Raw genomic sequence first — 18,263 nt, 5'->3', positions numbered from 1 at the left:
CCTAGACACAACTCACTTGTACCATTAAATTGGTATAAACACTGATTAGTAAGCGCGCATAGATCAGCAATCACTCGACACCTTCCCCCGAGTGATACTCAACAGCAACCACCCGTTCATATCCTAGTACAACCTGCTGGAAGGTCGGAAGTTGGGGATTACGGACCTATTACCAACTCTATATACTTATTTAAGTCTTAGTACGGTTTACCGGAAGTATAATAAACGCGAATACAGACCTGTATAGGAACCCCCTACCCTCGAACCTCAAACCCTTATCCTTACTACACCTCCCCCAGACCCCTTACGGAGACCCCTTACCCTTCTATAAACCGCTATGGACCCGTTAATTACCTTTACGGACCATTACAAGCCCTTATAGAAACCCCCTACCCTCCTGCAAACCCTTACGGACCTATCATCCGCCTTTACGGACTATTATAAGACCCTTCTACCCGCTACGTATAATACTATATAGTATAGCAGATATCAGCAAGCAAGTTAGTAAAGGTTAAAAGAAGTGGAGTTAAGGAGTCAACCTTACGTCTACGAACGACGTTAACAACTATATTTAATTCAAACTCCTTAAATACGGATACTTTAAGCCTATAAATAATAACATGTGGGAGCAATATAAGGAAGACTTTGCGGACTTTACGGAAGCTACTTTTAAGGCCTGCAGCCTTATAACCATCCGTAACCTATAAACCCTCCTCCGTAACTACGGTGTATGGGTTAAAAAAGATAAATACGTCACTGTTGTACGGTCTTTATATAATGCAATATATAAGGAGGACTAAACGGAATGGACTAAGGAAGAAATCCTAGACCAGTTTAATACTACTAAGGAACTCTTTACTTCTTCTAAACTTAATATAATCGCTAGCCTTATACCTGACCCACTTAACCAAATTCGTCCTACAGACCTAAACGCCTTTAGAATTAATCTTATGGGCTAGAGTATACCTAGTACTTAAGTTACGGACCGTAATACCCCTATAAACCAAAATACGGACTAAAATACTTCCGCTACTTAAGCCACAGATCCGCAAACTACATATCCGTAAGCTATAGATCCGCAAGCTATATATCCGCAAGCTATAGATCCGTAAGCCATATATCCGCAAGCTATAGATCTATAAGCTATAGACCCGCAACCTACCTAAGTAAAGACCTATGGCAAGGAACTAGCTAACCTAGCTAAGCTCTATACCGACGAATCTAAGTACAGCGGTGAAAACGATAACTTTAACTTTAAACTGACCATTTTTACGGACCTTTGTTAGAAGGCTAATATTCCTAAATAAGAGTTTAGCCAAGCCTACTTTACTATGCTGTGCGGCCTAGTACTTGACCACTACTACACTAACCTCAAGAGTAACCCCCTTGGTGTCCCCTTTAATAAGCTATGCGAAGCTACCCGTAACTACTTTAAAGGACCAGAATATAGGCGTGATATTCTTACCTAATGGAATGCGACCAAGCTACGGACCGTAATTAACAAGAACACCGAAAAATCGACTATAGAGTGTCTGCAAATCCTTATTAAAGACCTCCGGCACCTACAGCACGGCCTTAACGCTAAGCTTTAAATAGACGACTTCCTGCACAATAAACTTATTACGGCTTACTAGGAAGTAGAGCCCTGCAAATACGCCTATTACAAGCCTGTAGACACCTTAGCTGGCCTTATTAATGACCTACGCTCCTCTATTATAACGTACGAAGTCTTAAACCCACTAAGTAGCACTTAAGCCTTTGCTATAGATATTTAATATCCGCAAATAGACTCAGAAGCCTATTTTACGGACCGCCGCTACCGCCAGCAGTACCCGTACCGACTAAACCCCACCTATAACCCCCGCAGTAACCCCCGTATAAAAGCATATCTACACAAATAAACTAGCCAGAAGTGCTTTATGTGCGGTAAAAAAGGATATTGGTCTATAAGGCATACCCAGGAAGAACGTAATAAGTCTAGGAAGAGACTTAATAACTAGATCAACCAGTTCATTTTAGAATATAAAGAAAAGGAAGTAGAGGAGCCCCCTGACGAGTTAATAGAAGCCTTTATAATTAACTTTAACTTAGACGCTTAGGAATAGGAGACCTCAGAGATATTCCTAACTACTTTTAGACCTTTTACGGACAGTTAAGCCTTTAATACTATAACCGTATTAGCCAACCGCTCCTTTATACACTTAATTACACCCAAAAACTGGCCTGTAAGTACACCCGTTAAACCTATTATAGACGTTACGGACCGCGAACAGGACTTATTTGCATATATTACTATAGAACGCTATACCCCTAAAGAATTCTATGGCGTTATAATCGATACAGGTGCCTCTAAGAAGTCTACTATAGGTTACGGATAATACCTTATATATAAGACTACCGTAAATAATAATACGGACATTAACACTATGCAAGCTGGGGCCGTAAATATCCAATTTAGCATTGGTTCAACCGCATTAATTAGATTAGTCGCAGTTAAGACCCCAATTAGCCTAGTTAACTTCCACATAGTAAAAGCGGACACCCCTTTCTTACTTTACCTTGCGGACATGGACAGGTTATAGGTTTACTATAACAATATTACGGACACCTTGATCGGCCCCGTAACTACCCTAAAAAGTAAGCATATTACCCTGCTAATTATACGACGATTTAGATACCCGTTCCTTATATAGGGAGAGACTTTACGGACCTACATTTAGGAATCTTTTGACTATAACCTGTACTACCTTACCAGTACGGAGATCCACCGTCTATACCGCCGTTTCGGCCACCTGTTAGCCGAAAAGCTATATAGAGTCCTTGAACGCTTTGGACACGACGATGTTAATAGGAAGGCAGTTAATTACCTAACCAAATACTGCTCCTTTTGCCAGAAATACGGACGTTCCCTAGGCCGATTTAAGTTCACCCTTTGTGAGGACCTTAACTTTAACCACTTAGTATACGTAGACATTATATACATTAACGGCAGCCTAGTATTATATATAATTAATAAGGTAACCTACTACTAAGCCGCCCGTTAGTTGTAAAATATATCCGTAAAATATACTTGGGACATTTTATGGACCTATTAAATTGACACATACCTTAGACCCCCTAAGTATATTACCTACGACGCTAGTAGGAACTTCATCAGTAAGGAATTCTAATAGTATGCTATGGCCATGGCTATTTTAACAAAAGCCGTTCTAGTTGAGGCGCACTGGTTTGTTAGACTTGTTAAGCAAGCTTACCTAGCTTTATAAAGAGCTTACCAGATTATTACGGACGAGTGTAAGAATATCTAAAAAGAACTGGCTTTATAGATGGCTGTAAAAGCCGTTAATGATACCGCTGGCCCTAACGGACTGGTACCTACCCTTTTAGTCTATGGAGCCTACCTAAGGATAAGCAAACTAGACCCTCCTGCCCCGTCTATTATAGATTAAGCAGCTATAATACGGAAGGCAATAGCTAAAATAGTTAAATTACGGGCTAAATAAACTATTAATAACGCTCTGCACCACCGCAACGGACCTAATATAACCCTAGTATATAACCTCCCGCTTAACTCTAAAGTCCTTGTATGGCGGGAAAGCGGCAATTAGACTAGACCTTACCGTTTACTAGCCGTAGAAGACGAGACCTACTATATATAGCTCCCTAGCGGACCGATAAGCTTTAGAAGCACGTCTATAAAACCCTATTTTTGGTCCGAAAACACCTATAACGTCAAGCCAGATGAACTAGAAGTAACCGCCAAACTAGATGAACTAGAAACGACTGCCAAATTAAATAAACTAGAGGCACTTTTACCTACCCCAGAGGTCCCCCAGAAACCCACTAAACCTACTAAACCTGCCGTAAAGCGTGGCCGAGAACGCCCCTATAAGAATCCCGTAACGGAGAACTACCTAACCTCCGCAGGCACATCCGTAAAGCAATCTCCGCCTATGGATATATCAGTTCTAGTATAGGAAACCCCTTTTACGGACTCACGGCGTAAAGAGATTAATGGACTACTTAAAAAGGGTGTCTTTGCGATTATAATGGAGAGAGATATTCCGCAAGGCGTCTATATATTTAACTTACGCTTTGTTAACAAGATTAAGCACCCTAGTATTAATAAAGCCTTTAAGAAATTAAGGCTTATTATATAAGCTTATAATAACTAGGGAAAGGACCTAGTCCTTATGCAATCGCCTATAATTTAACGGGTTAGTTAACGGATTATACTTGCACTTACGCCTAGACTACAGCAAATTAAATCCGTAGCCCTTTACTTACGGGATATCTTATAAGCCTACGTACAGTCTAATATTTACCTAAATAGGGATATCTTTATATGACTACCCTATAAGCTTAACCTATAACTAGGAATAATTTTATGGGTTGTAAAACCTTTTTACGGAGTACCAGAAGCCGGAAACCATTAGTTTAAGACATACCACCAGCACCATATTAGTAAACTTAAAATGGAACAGTTAACTTACGACCCCTACCTCCTATACAGCCCATTAAACGGCCTTAGTATTGTTAGACTCTAAATAGATAATACCCTCTTCTTAGTAGACCGGACATTTGCGGACGCTAAAGAGACTAAACTATAAGAAGCTAAGTTCCTGGTAAAGCTATAAGAGTAGTTAACTAAGTAGACTCTAATTAAGTTTAACGGAGGCTTAATTATATAAAAGGGCAACTTAATCTAGCTAACCCAGAAACGCCAAGCTTAAAACCTAAAGCTTGTTATAGCAAAGCCTATAAACCTTACTAGTTCCCGCGGAGAGACCTATAAGACCGTAAATATAAAGGACTAATACGCTACATAGCGTGCAAGAGGCGCCTATATTGCTATAGTCTACCAACCCAAATCTGCCTATAACTTGTCCTTTGCGGCCCAGGTAGTAGATCTATAAGAAGAAAATATTAAGTAGCTTAATAAGTGTATTTAGTGGCAAATTAACAATACAGCAAGGGGACTTACTTTCGTACCACTAGACCTAAGTTCCCTTAGCTTACTGGCATTTATAGACGCCTCCTTTGCTAATAATAAAGACCTGTTATTATAAATTGGCTTTATAATTATACTTACGGACCGTAATTAGGACGTAAATATACTGTATTAGTCTTTAATTAAGTATAAACGAGTAACCCGTAGTATACTAGCTTCTAAACTATATGTACTAGCTTATAGATTTAATATAGCAGCCGCAATTAAATTAACGGTTTAGAAGATTCTATAACTGGAGCAGTTACCCCTGGTTTTATGCACTAATTTAAAGTCCCTTTACGACTGCCTAGTTAAACTAGGTATAATATAAGAGAAGAGGCTTATGGTCGACCTAATATGCTTATATTAGGCCTATAAACGACGTGAGATTACGGAGGTTAAATGGATTAGTAGCGGAGACAACCTAGTAGACGCCATGACTAAGGCAAAGCCGTGTTAAGCTCTTAAAACCCTAATTAACACGAATAAGCTTAACCTAAAGGTTATAAAATGGGTAGAGCGAGACTAACGGAGTATTTACGGTTTAGCCACGGCCCATCGGAAGGCCGTATGGTGCATTTACGGCCCGTCAAAAGGCCGTATAGTTCATTTTACGGACCGTAAGTAGGACTTACGGCCAGCTTAGAGCACCATTTGGAAGGCAACCCAGAAGGCACCTTAGAAGGGATTTCCTATATATTTTCTTATGTGTTTTATGGTTTTATTAAGACAATTACGGAGGCTATATATAAGTGGTTTCATTTTCTAAGTACCGCTAGTGTATAATTATAGCACCTGTTATACCAACCGCGTGCTTACGCGCTCGGTACGCCGAGTACGCGTTTACGCGTTTAGTATACTAACCACCCGCTTACGCGTCTAGTGCACTTCTAAAGCACTAACTAATTAGGGGGGAGGCGCATTAGTATATAGACTACGTAGTCTGCTTTATATAATCGATAGTCACCACCGTCTAAATGAGCATACGATACTATACGTATTTCGTGCCCCTAGACACAACTCACTTGTACCATTAAATTGGTACAAACATATAGCAATAATCACGGCTTAAATAATAAGATATATCGCTTTATATCTACGGGCCTTTAGGTAAAAGAATACCCTTACTAGGACCTAGTTTACTATTAAATTAGATATAGCGGCTATATTATTAACCTTACCCTCTAAGCCTTCCTCTACCTTAAAGATAGAGACGCGATTAATAAAGCCCTTTAGTAAGTTTAGCTTAATAAGAATTTAATAATTAATAAAAAGCTTATATAAAGGATAAAGGAAGTAAAGGCCGTAGGCTAGAGAGAGATTAGTATACTTAGCAAAGTTTATAACCTTATTATATATATTTAGGTATTAGAAGCTTACTATAATAAGTTTAAAACCTTAGCCGGGCAATCAGTTCCTTTAAATAATAATACTTAATAAAACTTATAGTTTACTATACTTAACATTATTAAAAATAAGTAAGTTTAAACGGTAATTAATATATACTCTTAAAGCTAGTATAAGGAAGTAAAAGATAACTACCTTATACTAGAGAATTAGAATATTATTAATAATACATATACCTTCTTAAAGCCGTTTTATAAGATTATAATAATAAACTAAGGTAATTGTTAGCGACTCAGTCAATCGAGATATAAGTACGGCAAAATGGTCGCGCAAGCCTGTATGATTAGATTGTCTATAAACGAGAATCTAAAGCTAAAGAAAGGAAAGGAGAAGAAGGGGAGTGCTGCTTGAAGCTATATACAATCTTCGCGTTACGTGACCGCAATATGCGGTAATCTGTGGCAACTTGCCGGTGCGTAGTTCTGCCAAGTTCTGCTAGTGCCGTAATATTATCCCCCCCTCTAAAAAAGCCTGCCCTTAGGCTTTGCCGCTAAAAGTCTTGGCAAAAGAATCTAACTAATTAGATAACTTTAACCGCCGGTTAAAGTTCCTAGATATCTTAACACCTTACGTGACTAAGAAATTTCTAGGGCGTTTTTGTCCTTATATTCTTCTAGTAGCTTATTGTCTTCGTTATACTAGCATTCTATCCACTTATCTAGGTACTTTAGCGGTCCGGGTTTATTAGGGTAATAGCTATAAAACTCCTAAAGCTTATAGGGGCTACCTATAAAGTTCTATATAGGGTACTAAGTGGGGTCTGGGTTATATCCTTTCCAACTAATATAATACTTTAACGTTCCCTTTATAAGTTTACAGGCCAGTATTTCTTCAATTTCCTATTTATTATCGTCGTTAACTTAAATTAGCAGGGGAGGTTCATTCTTTTATCCGGGCAGTAGGTTATTTATAGCTTTTTATAGCTTATCCGGTAAGAAAATAGGGTGGACTTTAATTAAGTCTGGGAGCTTAACCTTATATAAGTTGCCTACTTTATTAAGAATCTTATACGGTCCTGCTATCTTATAGTCCAGCTTACGGCTAGGCCGTTCTGTCTTTTAGTTCTTTATTATAACCCAAACCATATCGCCTACAGTAAAGTCAGGCTCGCGCCTATGCTTATTTACCTACTATTCTATTAATTTCTGGGCCTTTTCTAGGTTTATATAGGCTACTTTCCAGGCTTCTTTTAAGCGCTTAGCGTACTACTAGGCTTCCTTATAAGATAGTTTTTCGCGTATAGTCTAGGGCCCTTCTGGTCTTTCCTAGTTAAAGCTTATATGGGGTAGGTAACCCATTTCTAGTTAAATAGGGGCAAATCCGGTAGAGTCGTGGGGTAAGGTCACTTAGGCGTAGTTTATTAAGGGCAATAGTTCAGCCTAGTTATTCTAGAAGTAGTTAACGAAAGGCCGGAGTCTCTAGTCCAAGTATTAATTTATAATCTCCGTTTAACCGTCTGTCTAGGGGTAATATGCCATAAAAAGCTTTAGCTTAATGCCTAGGATCTAGGTAAACTCATTCTAAAAGGCTAATATAAACTGCGGCCCGTAATTAGATATAATAGTATCTAGTGGTCCGTAAATTCGGTAGACATAGTAGATATATAGTTAGGCTGCCTCTTTAATATTAATATTCTTATAACAGGGAATTAAAAACGGGCGCTTGCCGAAGCGGTTAACCAGGATTATAACTATATCATATCCGTTACGGTCTAAAGGTAGCTTATAAAAGTCTATAGAGACATATTGCTAGGGGCGGTTAGGTATTAGGAGGGGTTTTAATAGTCCTAGGGTCTTATCTCGTGGGATTATAAACCTACGGCAGTTGTTGCAGTTCCATACATAGCGGTTAATATCTATAACCATTCCGGGCTAGTAGTAGCGGTCGCTAATAATCCTGCGGGTCTTATTCTTTCTAGGGTGGGCCGTAGAGACCTAGGTATATGCTTTAGCAATAAGCCAAATCCATAAGTTCTGTTTCTCTACCACTACCAGCCGTTCCTAATGCTTAAGTAATCCATTTTTGAGGGACTATAGGCTGGTAACGTTCTTTGCCTTTTCACGGTACTCCTATAGAGAAGGGGCCGTACGGTTTATCTACAGCAATTTGTTAATTAAGTTAAGTCCTAAAGGGTTAATAGGATATATCTTGGCGCCTAAGGGGTCTATACTTAGTTCTGCCTATATCCGGGGGTTAAGGTGCTCTGGTTATAATAGCGTCTAGGTCCGTAATAAGATCTTTACAGCCATATAGTTACCTAGGTCTTATTCGCGCCTAGTAAGAGCATCCGCACGGTTCGCAGCGCCTGGTCTATATATAATTAAGAAGTTAAACTAAGATAAGACGTCCGCCCAGCGTGCCTGCCGGGCCGTAAGGGCCTTAATTATTATAAAGTATTCTAGGGCCTTATAATCTAACACTACTTTAATAGGTTTAGGGGTCCCCTCTAGCTATATACGCTAGTGCTAAAAGCTAGAGATAATAGCCAGCATTTCTTTATCATAGATGTGGTAGTTTAGTTCAGCATCTATTATAGTCTTTAAATAGTATGCGACAGGGTGCCATTCTCCGTCCGGTTACTTCTGGGGAAAAACACCGGCTATTGCGCTATCTAAGGCATTAGTTTCTAGCATTAAGGGCCGTTCTAGGTTAAAGTAGGTAAATAAGGGGGCCGACACTAGCCGTTTTTTAAGCTTATTAAAGGCCTGTATATATATGGCGTTAAAGTAAAAGGGCTGGTCTTTCCTAGTAAGGCGGTTAAGAGGCTAGGTAATTCTGCTATAGTTCTTAATAAAGCGTCGGTAGAAGTTATAGAAACCTAAAAATAATTACACCCCCTTTACGGTCCAAGGGGGCGTCTACTAGTCAATTATGGTCGTTTTCTCTAGGTCGGCCTTAATTCCGTCCGTGCTAATAATAAAACCTAGGTACTTTATACGCTTAATACTGAATTCTAACTTCTTAATATCGGCCTAGAGGCCAGCTTTACGGAGCCGTTATAGGACTTTATAGACGTGCTCCTTATATTCTAGTTCGTTTTCCAAATAGATTATAATATTATCTAGATAGGCCGTATAGAAGTTATTAAGGTAGTTAAAGAGTATATTATTTATATACCGCTAGTACGTAGCTAGTCTATTAGTTAGTCTAAAAGGAAGTACCTTATATTTATACATCCCGTAACNGGTCTAGAATGTAGTAAAATCCTTAAACCTAGAATCTATCCTAATTCGATAAAAGGCCTAGCAGATATTAAGCTTTATAAAAACCTTAGCTTTACTTATTTAGGTAAGAGTCTTATTAAGTAAGGGTAGCGGGTAGCGGTCCTTGCGGGTTATATTATTTAGCTTATAGTAGTCAATACAGAAGTATAGTCCTCTATTTAGCTTTTTAACAAAGAGAATAGGGGAGTTAAAAGGGGCTTAGCTAGGCTCGATAAAGCCCTTATTTAGGTTATCAATAAGGTACTACTTTATAGCCTATAATTCGGCAATAGACTATAGATAGAGAGGGCTAAAGCTAAGGGTACTTCCCTTATCTTACTTGATCTTAATCTTATAGTTATATAGTTAGTAGGGTGGAAGCATATTAGACACTACCTTAGAGAATATGTCCTTAAATTTCCGGTATTAATCGGGCAGTTTTTACTCCACTAGTTCTTTATCTGTAAGCCCGCTTTCCTATCCACTAAGCTCGCTTTCTTTTTCCTTAATTATTTGGTTAATTTTATATAGGCTAGTTATAAAGGCAATGGTATTAGGCTAAACCAGGTTCTAGTAGAATCCTATAGCGCTAATACAGCAGACATTAACTAGTAGGAGGTCCGTAGGTTTCTTTGGCGTCCATCGGGCCGTGGTTTGCAGTATAGGGTTTATAGTCTTCCTTAGCTCACGTTCCATTTTCCATAAGTTATCCTTCCTATCTATTAGTTTAGTATAGCGTCCGATATCCTTAGCTTTCCTTTATAGCTTTATAGGGTTCTCTATAAGGAACTTAGCTAGGTTACTACCAACTTCCTAGGTCTTTAGTGCGGGTGGCGTAACATAGGTAGTTTAGGGGCGGTGTAGTATATGGATCCGTTGCGGGTTAAGCTATACGTCCTTCTTAAAGGCTTAGTCTCTGCGTATAGCATCGGCCTAGTAAATGGTATTAATCTAGGGCCGTATAAGGTTTTCTATTATAATGCTGATTTCTTTTATAAAGGAAGGGGTTAGGGGTAGAGTTTCGGGCTAGATAAGCCGTCTACTCCGTACTTTAAGCTATAAGCCTAAATAGGCTAGCCATTTTCTTTCTAAAATTATATTATGGCTTCCTAAGTCCGTAATAAGAAAGGGGATATTATACTACCTTCGTCCGTTAACGCGGAGGTGGATCCGCAAGATAGTTATAATAGGTGGCCCTATTTATCCGTTATAACCGCAAATAGGGATTGGTTTAGGCAGTTCTTTAAGAGGTACATTTAAAAAGTCAGCTAGTTTTACAGCGTATTTTATATTAATTAAGGTAAAGGCATTTGCTCCTAAGTTAGCTAAAGCAAAGGTTAAAACTTAATATCTATTACGAAATAAAGTATAAGGGATAGTGCAGCTTTTTCTACTAACTAGCTAATCTAGATTAATATGTGATATATTAATCCCTTTTAACCCTAGAGAGGAGTCTTCCTCTAGGGTTCCTCTTTTTCCGGCTCCGTACTATCCTCCTGAATTAATAGGACCTTATTTATTCTTGCCTTTATTAGGCAGTTCCTTATAGGGTGGCCTATTTAACCGTATAAGAAGTAAGCTCCTTAATTGCTAAGGGCCTATATATAGGGGTCGCTATATATAGGCCGGGTGTATACCGGGCCCGTAGCAGGGGTAGCTGCGCGGCTAGCTGCCAGGTTGGCTATAGGAGTTGCCGATTATACTAGGGCACTATAGGCCGTACTCGCAGTACTTGCGGCCTGGTTTGTAAGGTTTCTAGTTTTTAGCTAGTTAGCGCGTACCTTAATTTAATAGAGGCCTTAGTTAATAGCTAGGCAATAGTCTATAAGTTCCTTTAACGTCTATGCTATAGTATAAGCTGGCAATACAGCCTACTATAGGTCTAGGGTAAGCTTATTAAAGAGGTCTGGTAGTAGGTCTTCCTAGGAGATCTAGGCCTGTCTGGCTAGGTATAGAAAGCGGGTTTGGAAGGCTAAAAAGGTCTCCGTTATTTTTATATTTAGGCTTTTATAGCTAAGGCGGGCGTTTTATACTTTAAAAGGGTCCTTATAAATAGAAGACAAGTGTTTAATTATTTCTTCTTTAGAGATAAAGGGGTTTATTAAGTCTTTAGTGTATTACGGGCGTAAATGCGTCTAGGCGTCTCCGCCAGTACGGCCGAAGACGTAGGCCATTCTAGCTTGGGCGTTAGGGAAGTGGTCTACATTAACTTTAAGCTTATCCCGTAATTGGAGCTTCTAATTATTAAATATAGGGTCGGTTCCGTTTATAAGTAGTAGGGGGTCCGCGACCTTTACTAACCGCTTTAGTGCTGCATAGGCCTTGGTGGATCCACTAAGGCGCTAGGATAGGGCCTAAAGGACTATAGTAAGTCTTTAGTTATCTAATAATGACTCATTATTAGATATAGGGGTATCTCTGGCTTTAAGCAGCTCTTACAATTATTTAATTTCAGCATTGGCAGCCGCAAGCTCCGCCTAGGGGGTTAAAACGTTAATTATTTCTTTATCTAAAGTATTTAAGGGTCCTACAGCTGCTTTACCTGCTGCTATGGTTTGTGGCATAGTAGTAGGGGTATTAAGTAATTCCGGGTAATTTCTTTAGGGGTTCTGGTCTGTGCGTGTCTTATAGGTTCTTTTCTTAGGGTTCTGTTCTTTTCTTTTAGGTCCTGTCCTTATGGTCCTAGTAATGTCCTTAGGGTCCTATTCTATGTTCTCGTAGATATATTTAAGTTCCTTCTCAGGAAGAAAGAGTAGAGTGAGCTTTAGATAATGTTAGCGACTCAGTTAATTAAGACATAAGTACGGCAAAATGGTCGCGCAAGCCTATACGATTAGATTGTCTATAAACGAGAATCTAAAGCTAAAGAAAAGAAAGGAGAAGAAGGGGAGCGCCGCTCGAAGCTATATACGATCTTCGCGTTACGTGACCGCAATATGCGGCAATCTGTAGCAACTTGCCGGTGCGTAGTTCTGCCAAGTTCTGCCAGTGCCGTAACAGTAACTTCTTATTAATTAACTAGACGCTATATACTATAGATATACTTATTAAACACTTTAAGCGGTTAAAGGTAAGCTTTTTAATTATAATTAAGGCTTTACTAATTGGTAATTTTATAGAATTAATATTGCCTAAATCTATACCTTCTTTTAGCTATTATTATAAGCTAATATACCTTTAATAAATACTATAAGCTTACTAATAATACATCTATATACGCTGCTTTAATCCTCCTTTACCCTTTACATTAGAAAACCTATATTAAAAGGCACTGGAATAAGAAGTAGTATAAGTAATTATTTGCTGTAGTAAGGAAGCTTTAGAAGAACTAATATATATATTATAAAGTTAGACTAGAACTTACCTCTACTAATTACTCTACTAAGCCTTCTAAAACAGAACTTTATATACGTATACTTAATATTACTAATAGCGTAGAAGATAAGTATAAAGACTTTATTAACTTAAAGCCTATTTTAATCTAAGGTATAGTACTAAAGTAGTAGCTTAATCTAACTTATAGAGCCAACTACCTATAACTCTCTTAAATAGCAATTAATATATTATTTATACCGTTAATATTAGCAGAGGCTAAGCGAGTCTTTTTAGGTATACGGTAAATAGTCTTATAGGAGCGGATATTACTAGGTAGTATGAGTATTAAACGTACAAAGTGCTTAAAGAGTTAGTTATTAAGTAATATTACCACTAATAGGAGACTTATGGCGATAAACGTAGTATAAGAGGCTTTTAAACTCTTGGCAGAATATAGAGAGTAGCTAATACCTACTACACCACACCAAGGATTACGAACTTAATAATAGTGGTAAAAAAGCGGTTATAAGAGAGTAGCTGTTTTAAAGCTCTACTAAAGCTTAGGGGTGTACGGAGCCTACTTGTAATTAAAACACTATACCAAGACTGTACTACATTTAATATTTAATATCTTTTTAATACTGAATTACTATTCAATATTAATATTAATACGGCCTTATACTGATATTGAATACTGATGGAAGCCCTGCCTGTTATGTCCCCACCAAGAATTTCTTGATCATAGAAGTCTGCTACCAGTACTCCTTCTCTTCTATTTCACCTATTTTCTCACCTTTCTTATACTACACTCTAAAACAGATATTCAGCCCATCGTATCTCATGATGATCTTGTAGACAACCTCGAAAACTGGCGCTTTCCTCCCCTTCCCTCCGGGAATTACGGGAGCTAGATGTTCTTCCGTCTTTAGGTGAGTCATGTCGATTTTGAAAGCCAGCTCCCTTGTTGAGTACGCTGAACATTTTGGTTAGCAGGGTCCTTAGATCGTACATATACAATATACTATTACCAACATTCCTCTCATGATCCTCGTCATAATAGCTTTCCATTTTCTCACCCTAATTTAAAAGACCTCTTCGCATATCAACCCTTCTTCGGGTATCTCGAAGATATGGAGGCAATCTAGTTCGGTGAACCATCCTGGGCAAAGAGGCTCGCCCTATCATCTATCTATTAGAAGAGCCCAACAAGATTGGGCGCTAAACACTGCACCACCTGACCTTTTGTACAAAAAAATACAGAGTTGGTATCTATGTCTTGCCATCGAAGTCGCATCGGAAGGTTCTGAGCTCCCGTTTGGGGATCCTAGCATGCCCGTTAAATCGTCGTGGCTGATACATTTCATAACGCAGAAAGCTGTAGCTGCAGCGGGCATGCCGTTCGGGTGTTGACCCGGTTAGTCGGTCGAGAGCTCTTTGTGTTCCAAATCTCTCAAGCACGGCTTCTTAATCGAACGCTCCGAGAACTGCTCCGCAAGAAACTGCATTCTCCCTTCATATGATATCAGCACAAAGCTGGATGGGGTTTTGGAATAGCTTTACTCACGCATTCCTGCCATCGGAAGTGTCAACGAGATCTGTCTTGTAACCGCGGTAGCTCGTGACCCTGTATCTCTTTCGGGGTTCACTCTTCAGGCGCTCTCGGAGGGCTGGTGACCTTCCAAATCCGCCGGCGAGGATAACTTTCTATAGAAGGTAAGCTGCTCTTGTTCTTACTTCAAGACAATCTTCAGAAGGGTAATACTTGCAGTCGGATAGTGGCCCTTTTCTTCTACCAGTTCCAGCTGCTGATGCATAACCTTAGCAGCACCCTCCAAGTATGGGCGGAAGATTTTCCATAAGTCCTGTCTAGGTAAGGTTCAGAAATATTCAAGGGCACGTTCGGTTGCAAATCGCCTCCATATCATAATCTGTTCAATCCGTGCGCCTTTTAGTGTCGTCCGTTTGTAATTAGTGGCGGCTACTACTGTAGCTCATTTGAATCTGTAATTGAGTCGATTGTTCGGTTGCAGCTCCAGAATAAGGCTCCATATTTGACTTCGTGATTAATGTCGGTGAGCAATTCGAATGGGCCGCTCTCTGCCACCAGGCCTCTATCGCGATTCCCTACTTTAGTGTAGCAATGGAGCCTCCTCCTCGGCCAACGCCCTCTCTGCAATCGACGTTTCCTACATCTTTGCCCACCTCCCGTACGAGCCATAGTAGAGTTACAGCGACGCCCGTGTATAAGCCCCCTTGGAAACGGGCTTATCGCGATCACAAAAGTTAAGATAATAATATTATATAAGGCTTGCAAATGCGACTGTAGTGTCGCAACTGGGGCATGTGGAGTCGCCATATTACAAGAAGTCGTGACTTTGGCGCGTACGCAAGAGCTCTATATTGATATGGAATATGGAACAGGAGCTGAAGCTACATATTAAAACGGTGCCAAGAACCTCATTTTAACTACCGTATACAGTATAGCTTGCAAATTTGACGCGCTTACCGATATGGAGGAGCTCCATATTCAAAGGCCGTCAGATTTACCGAACAACACCCTCATATTCAGATTTGAGCTCCATTTCCGTTACAATATGGAGTTGCAACCGAACATGCCCCAAGATGTCAGGATACTGAAAGTAACAATCATACTTCGATAAGATTATGCCATTGCAGTCAAAGCGTCGTTTAGCGTCCGAATTTACACCGTATATCTTAACACGTTCATCTAGCATGATGGCTGAGGTGCCGAATGTTCTCTTGATCAAATGTTCGAATACATTCACCGCGCTTTCAATCCCGCACTCGAAAGTGCTGTTTCCAACCTTGAGAGCCCGAGATAACTGCTTCCATGCAGATGTCAGCCTCGCACGAATATGCTTTCGAAGCTCATCATTTAGGAAGCTTGAACCACAAAGCTTGCCTAGTTCCGTTAACATACATCTCAGGAAATACAGGTAGGTTGACTTACTTCCACTCGGGACTTCCTCAAGACACTTTAGCCTTAGCGGATACTTTTGGTCAACCTTGTAGGTATGGCATCTACTGTTCCGCCCCCAGCATCTAGAATAGTGGCTATTTCACCTTCCTGCAAGAGTTAGTGGAAAGGCCAGCCCTTGAGCACTGACCCTTGCATTTCACGTACCAACACAAGCTTCTTATTATCCTCTAGCACATAATAGGCTGCAGCCTCCGGCTCAGAGACGAAGAATAATTATCTCCTCTGTCCAAAATTGAGCGATTTAGTAGCTTTCAGCAACGCTGACTAGACTATCCGGCGGGCCCTTGGTTGGCAGATGGGTGGGACGGCGAGGATGAACCCCACTCTCATCCCAGATTGAAACCTAACTTCTTCAACTTGCGTCTTCGCATGTCGCAGTACCGCATAAAAGAAGTCTGAGAACAACTGTGCCTCATTCCTGATTATTTTATTGCGTATGAGATATTCTATCACAGAATTGAGCTCCTCTTGGAGGTGAGCTGTTGATTCGGATGCAAAGAACCTGATCCTTGGTCTCGTGACACGTCGAAGTTTACGTCCGCCATGGTTACGATTAGTGTCCACATACTCCAGGTGCTTCTCCACATACAATCCCCAGCGATAGTTCTTAGGATGCAAATAAACCCTCTCGCTTCGTTCCTGATAGGAATATGTTAACATGACAGTATTTTCTGTGTTCTTTGAGGTGTTTACCGAGCTATTATCAATAGGCGGACTAGAACTCCGACAGCGTCTTCCATACTCGCCCTCAGAGTCATTCGATTGTAAAGCCTTCAGGACGAAAGCGCTCCATGTCTTTGGCATTCTGAGGATAACAGCTCTCCGTAGGAATGGCTCTTTCTCCAATCATATGTGCTTTCTCCTAAGCTCCCGGATATTTTCCGACACATCGGATCATACTTGTTGAAATACGCTCGCCATTGCTACTGTCTATCACGAAGGCAATGCCGGTGTAAGTAGCGCCAATAGCGATTATGGCTCGAGCATTAGGATCAATCGGCCTCTCTTCGTCATTCTCGGTCTCGTATTCCGTACGGAACCGACAATCGTAAGGTGGAACAACAGAATCAAGAGAGCGCATCGATATAGGCCGTTGACTACTTGGGCTTAAGTTTCCCGACATGACTAAGGGGAATGATATGTTCAGCCAGCAGGAGAGTTTACTATGTCCACAATCCGATTTCCATGGAGACTCCAGAAGGATCCGCAACGGCGAAGTTGAGTGAAAGTGAACACTCAAGAATTGACCTGAATTATGGCAGATCCCTTCGCAGTTTCCATCAAATTAGACTGCCCGAGTGCTCGGACTCACGGCACAGTGGCTTTTAGTGGTTCGTTACCGTGCCTACTGCTGTTTCAGCCCTAGCCTAATTCCACACTCTTATACCACCTGTCAACTCCGCCATTTCGTTTCTGTGTGCTCCCGTATCCGCATCCAATCGGCTCTCTACTAGCTTACAGATTGACTTGGTTTATACCGCTGACTGTCTCAGCCTTGTCTCTTGATCTGGATGACCTAATCTCAGGGAAGAAAGGAGTCTATTAGAGCAAAGTCCTGCTGCGGCCGCAAACGCCGTTTCCAGTGCTGCTATAAGTGCAGCTCCCGATGCAGGTCGATCGGGGCGTTGGTCCTATAGGATAGGCTACTTTTTATATTTTCAGGAAACCTGCAGCTCTGTCAATTCTCACGGAATCGATTTCAGGGTTTCCCGGGGTCCCTCGACATTTACAGAATTAGAGCAAAACTCTTAAACTCGTACATCATGTCCAGCAACCACCTTGCAACATCGTCCCCAGCGTCAACCAAGTCACGACCACTGAAAGCTAAACGGACGAGAGATCATGAGGCGGTCATCCTGGCCTATAAAATACTCACTTCCTTTGAAGAATTCAAATTTATAGTATGTGCACCTCTAAACGGCAAATTTGGGACAAATTACACTGTCCCCGCAATCAACTCGAGGTTGTGGCAGCTGGGCCCATATTCAAGGAACGCCTTTCTCAAGCAAAAGATTCAGGGTTGGACTGCATAAGAGATGATGAGCTCAGGCCTATGGTTGCTTGCGAAATTCAGCTACTAAAGAAAGCAGAATCTACTCAGCAATCATCGCCTAGTTCAACTATTGATTCATTGAACGATCAAGTACCATGTGATTCAGATTCTCGAAGACTAGGATATGCTGAGAACTGTACGAAAGCGCTTGAGGACGCAAATTAAAGCCGGCAGGTTCAGCGATGTACCAGAGCCTACATGAACAGATGCGCAAAGGAATACGTGGAAGAAAACTAAAGGTATTAGTTAGGTAAGGTACCCTCATATATCTATGCTATGGTATTCTCAAGGCAC

General features: G+C 40.5%; 3 protein-coding genes across 3 annotated transcripts; all 3 read right to left on the bottom strand.

The window, feature by feature from the left end:
* Positions 1-14,059: 14,059 nt before the first annotated feature.
* K441DRAFT_670379 (uncharacterized protein) lies at positions 14,060-14,886 on the bottom strand. Its single transcript, XM_067650277.1, has 4 exons — positions 14,682-14,886; positions 14,480-14,619; positions 14,155-14,425; positions 14,060-14,093 (listed from the first exon to the last, which is right to left on the bottom strand). The coding sequence occupies exons 1-3, from the start codon at positions 14,727-14,729 to the stop codon at positions 14,380-14,382; spliced, it is 234 nt and encodes a 77-aa protein (XP_067497155.1). The 5' UTR covers positions 14,730-14,886; the 3' UTR covers positions 14,060-14,093; positions 14,155-14,379.
* A 478-nt stretch (positions 14,887-15,364) lies between these two features.
* K441DRAFT_349332 (uncharacterized protein) lies at positions 15,365-16,017 on the bottom strand. The gene has a single exon (XM_067641306.1). The coding sequence runs from the start codon at positions 15,852-15,854 to the stop codon at positions 15,459-15,461; it is 396 nt and encodes a 131-aa protein (XP_067497154.1). The 5' UTR covers positions 15,855-16,017; the 3' UTR covers positions 15,365-15,458.
* Positions 15,989-16,885, bottom strand: K441DRAFT_349310 (uncharacterized protein). Its single transcript, XM_067641305.1, has 2 exons — positions 16,061-16,885; positions 15,989-16,003 (listed from the first exon to the last, which is right to left on the bottom strand). Exon 1 carries the CDS (start codon positions 16,718-16,720, stop codon positions 16,181-16,183), a length of 540 nt encoding a protein of 179 aa, XP_067497153.1. The 5' UTR covers positions 16,721-16,885; the 3' UTR covers positions 15,989-16,003; positions 16,061-16,180.
* Positions 16,886-18,263: the final 1,378 nt, after the last annotated feature.

Source organism: Cenococcum geophilum (genome assembly GCF_001692895.1).
Source record: "Cenococcum geophilum 1.58 unplaced genomic scaffold K441scaffold_82, whole genome shotgun sequence".
In the NCBI taxonomy this organism is placed as follows: domain Eukaryota; kingdom Fungi; phylum Ascomycota; class Dothideomycetes; order Gloniales; family Gloniaceae; genus Cenococcum; species Cenococcum geophilum.
This window is presented reverse-complemented; position numbering and strand designations above follow the sequence as displayed.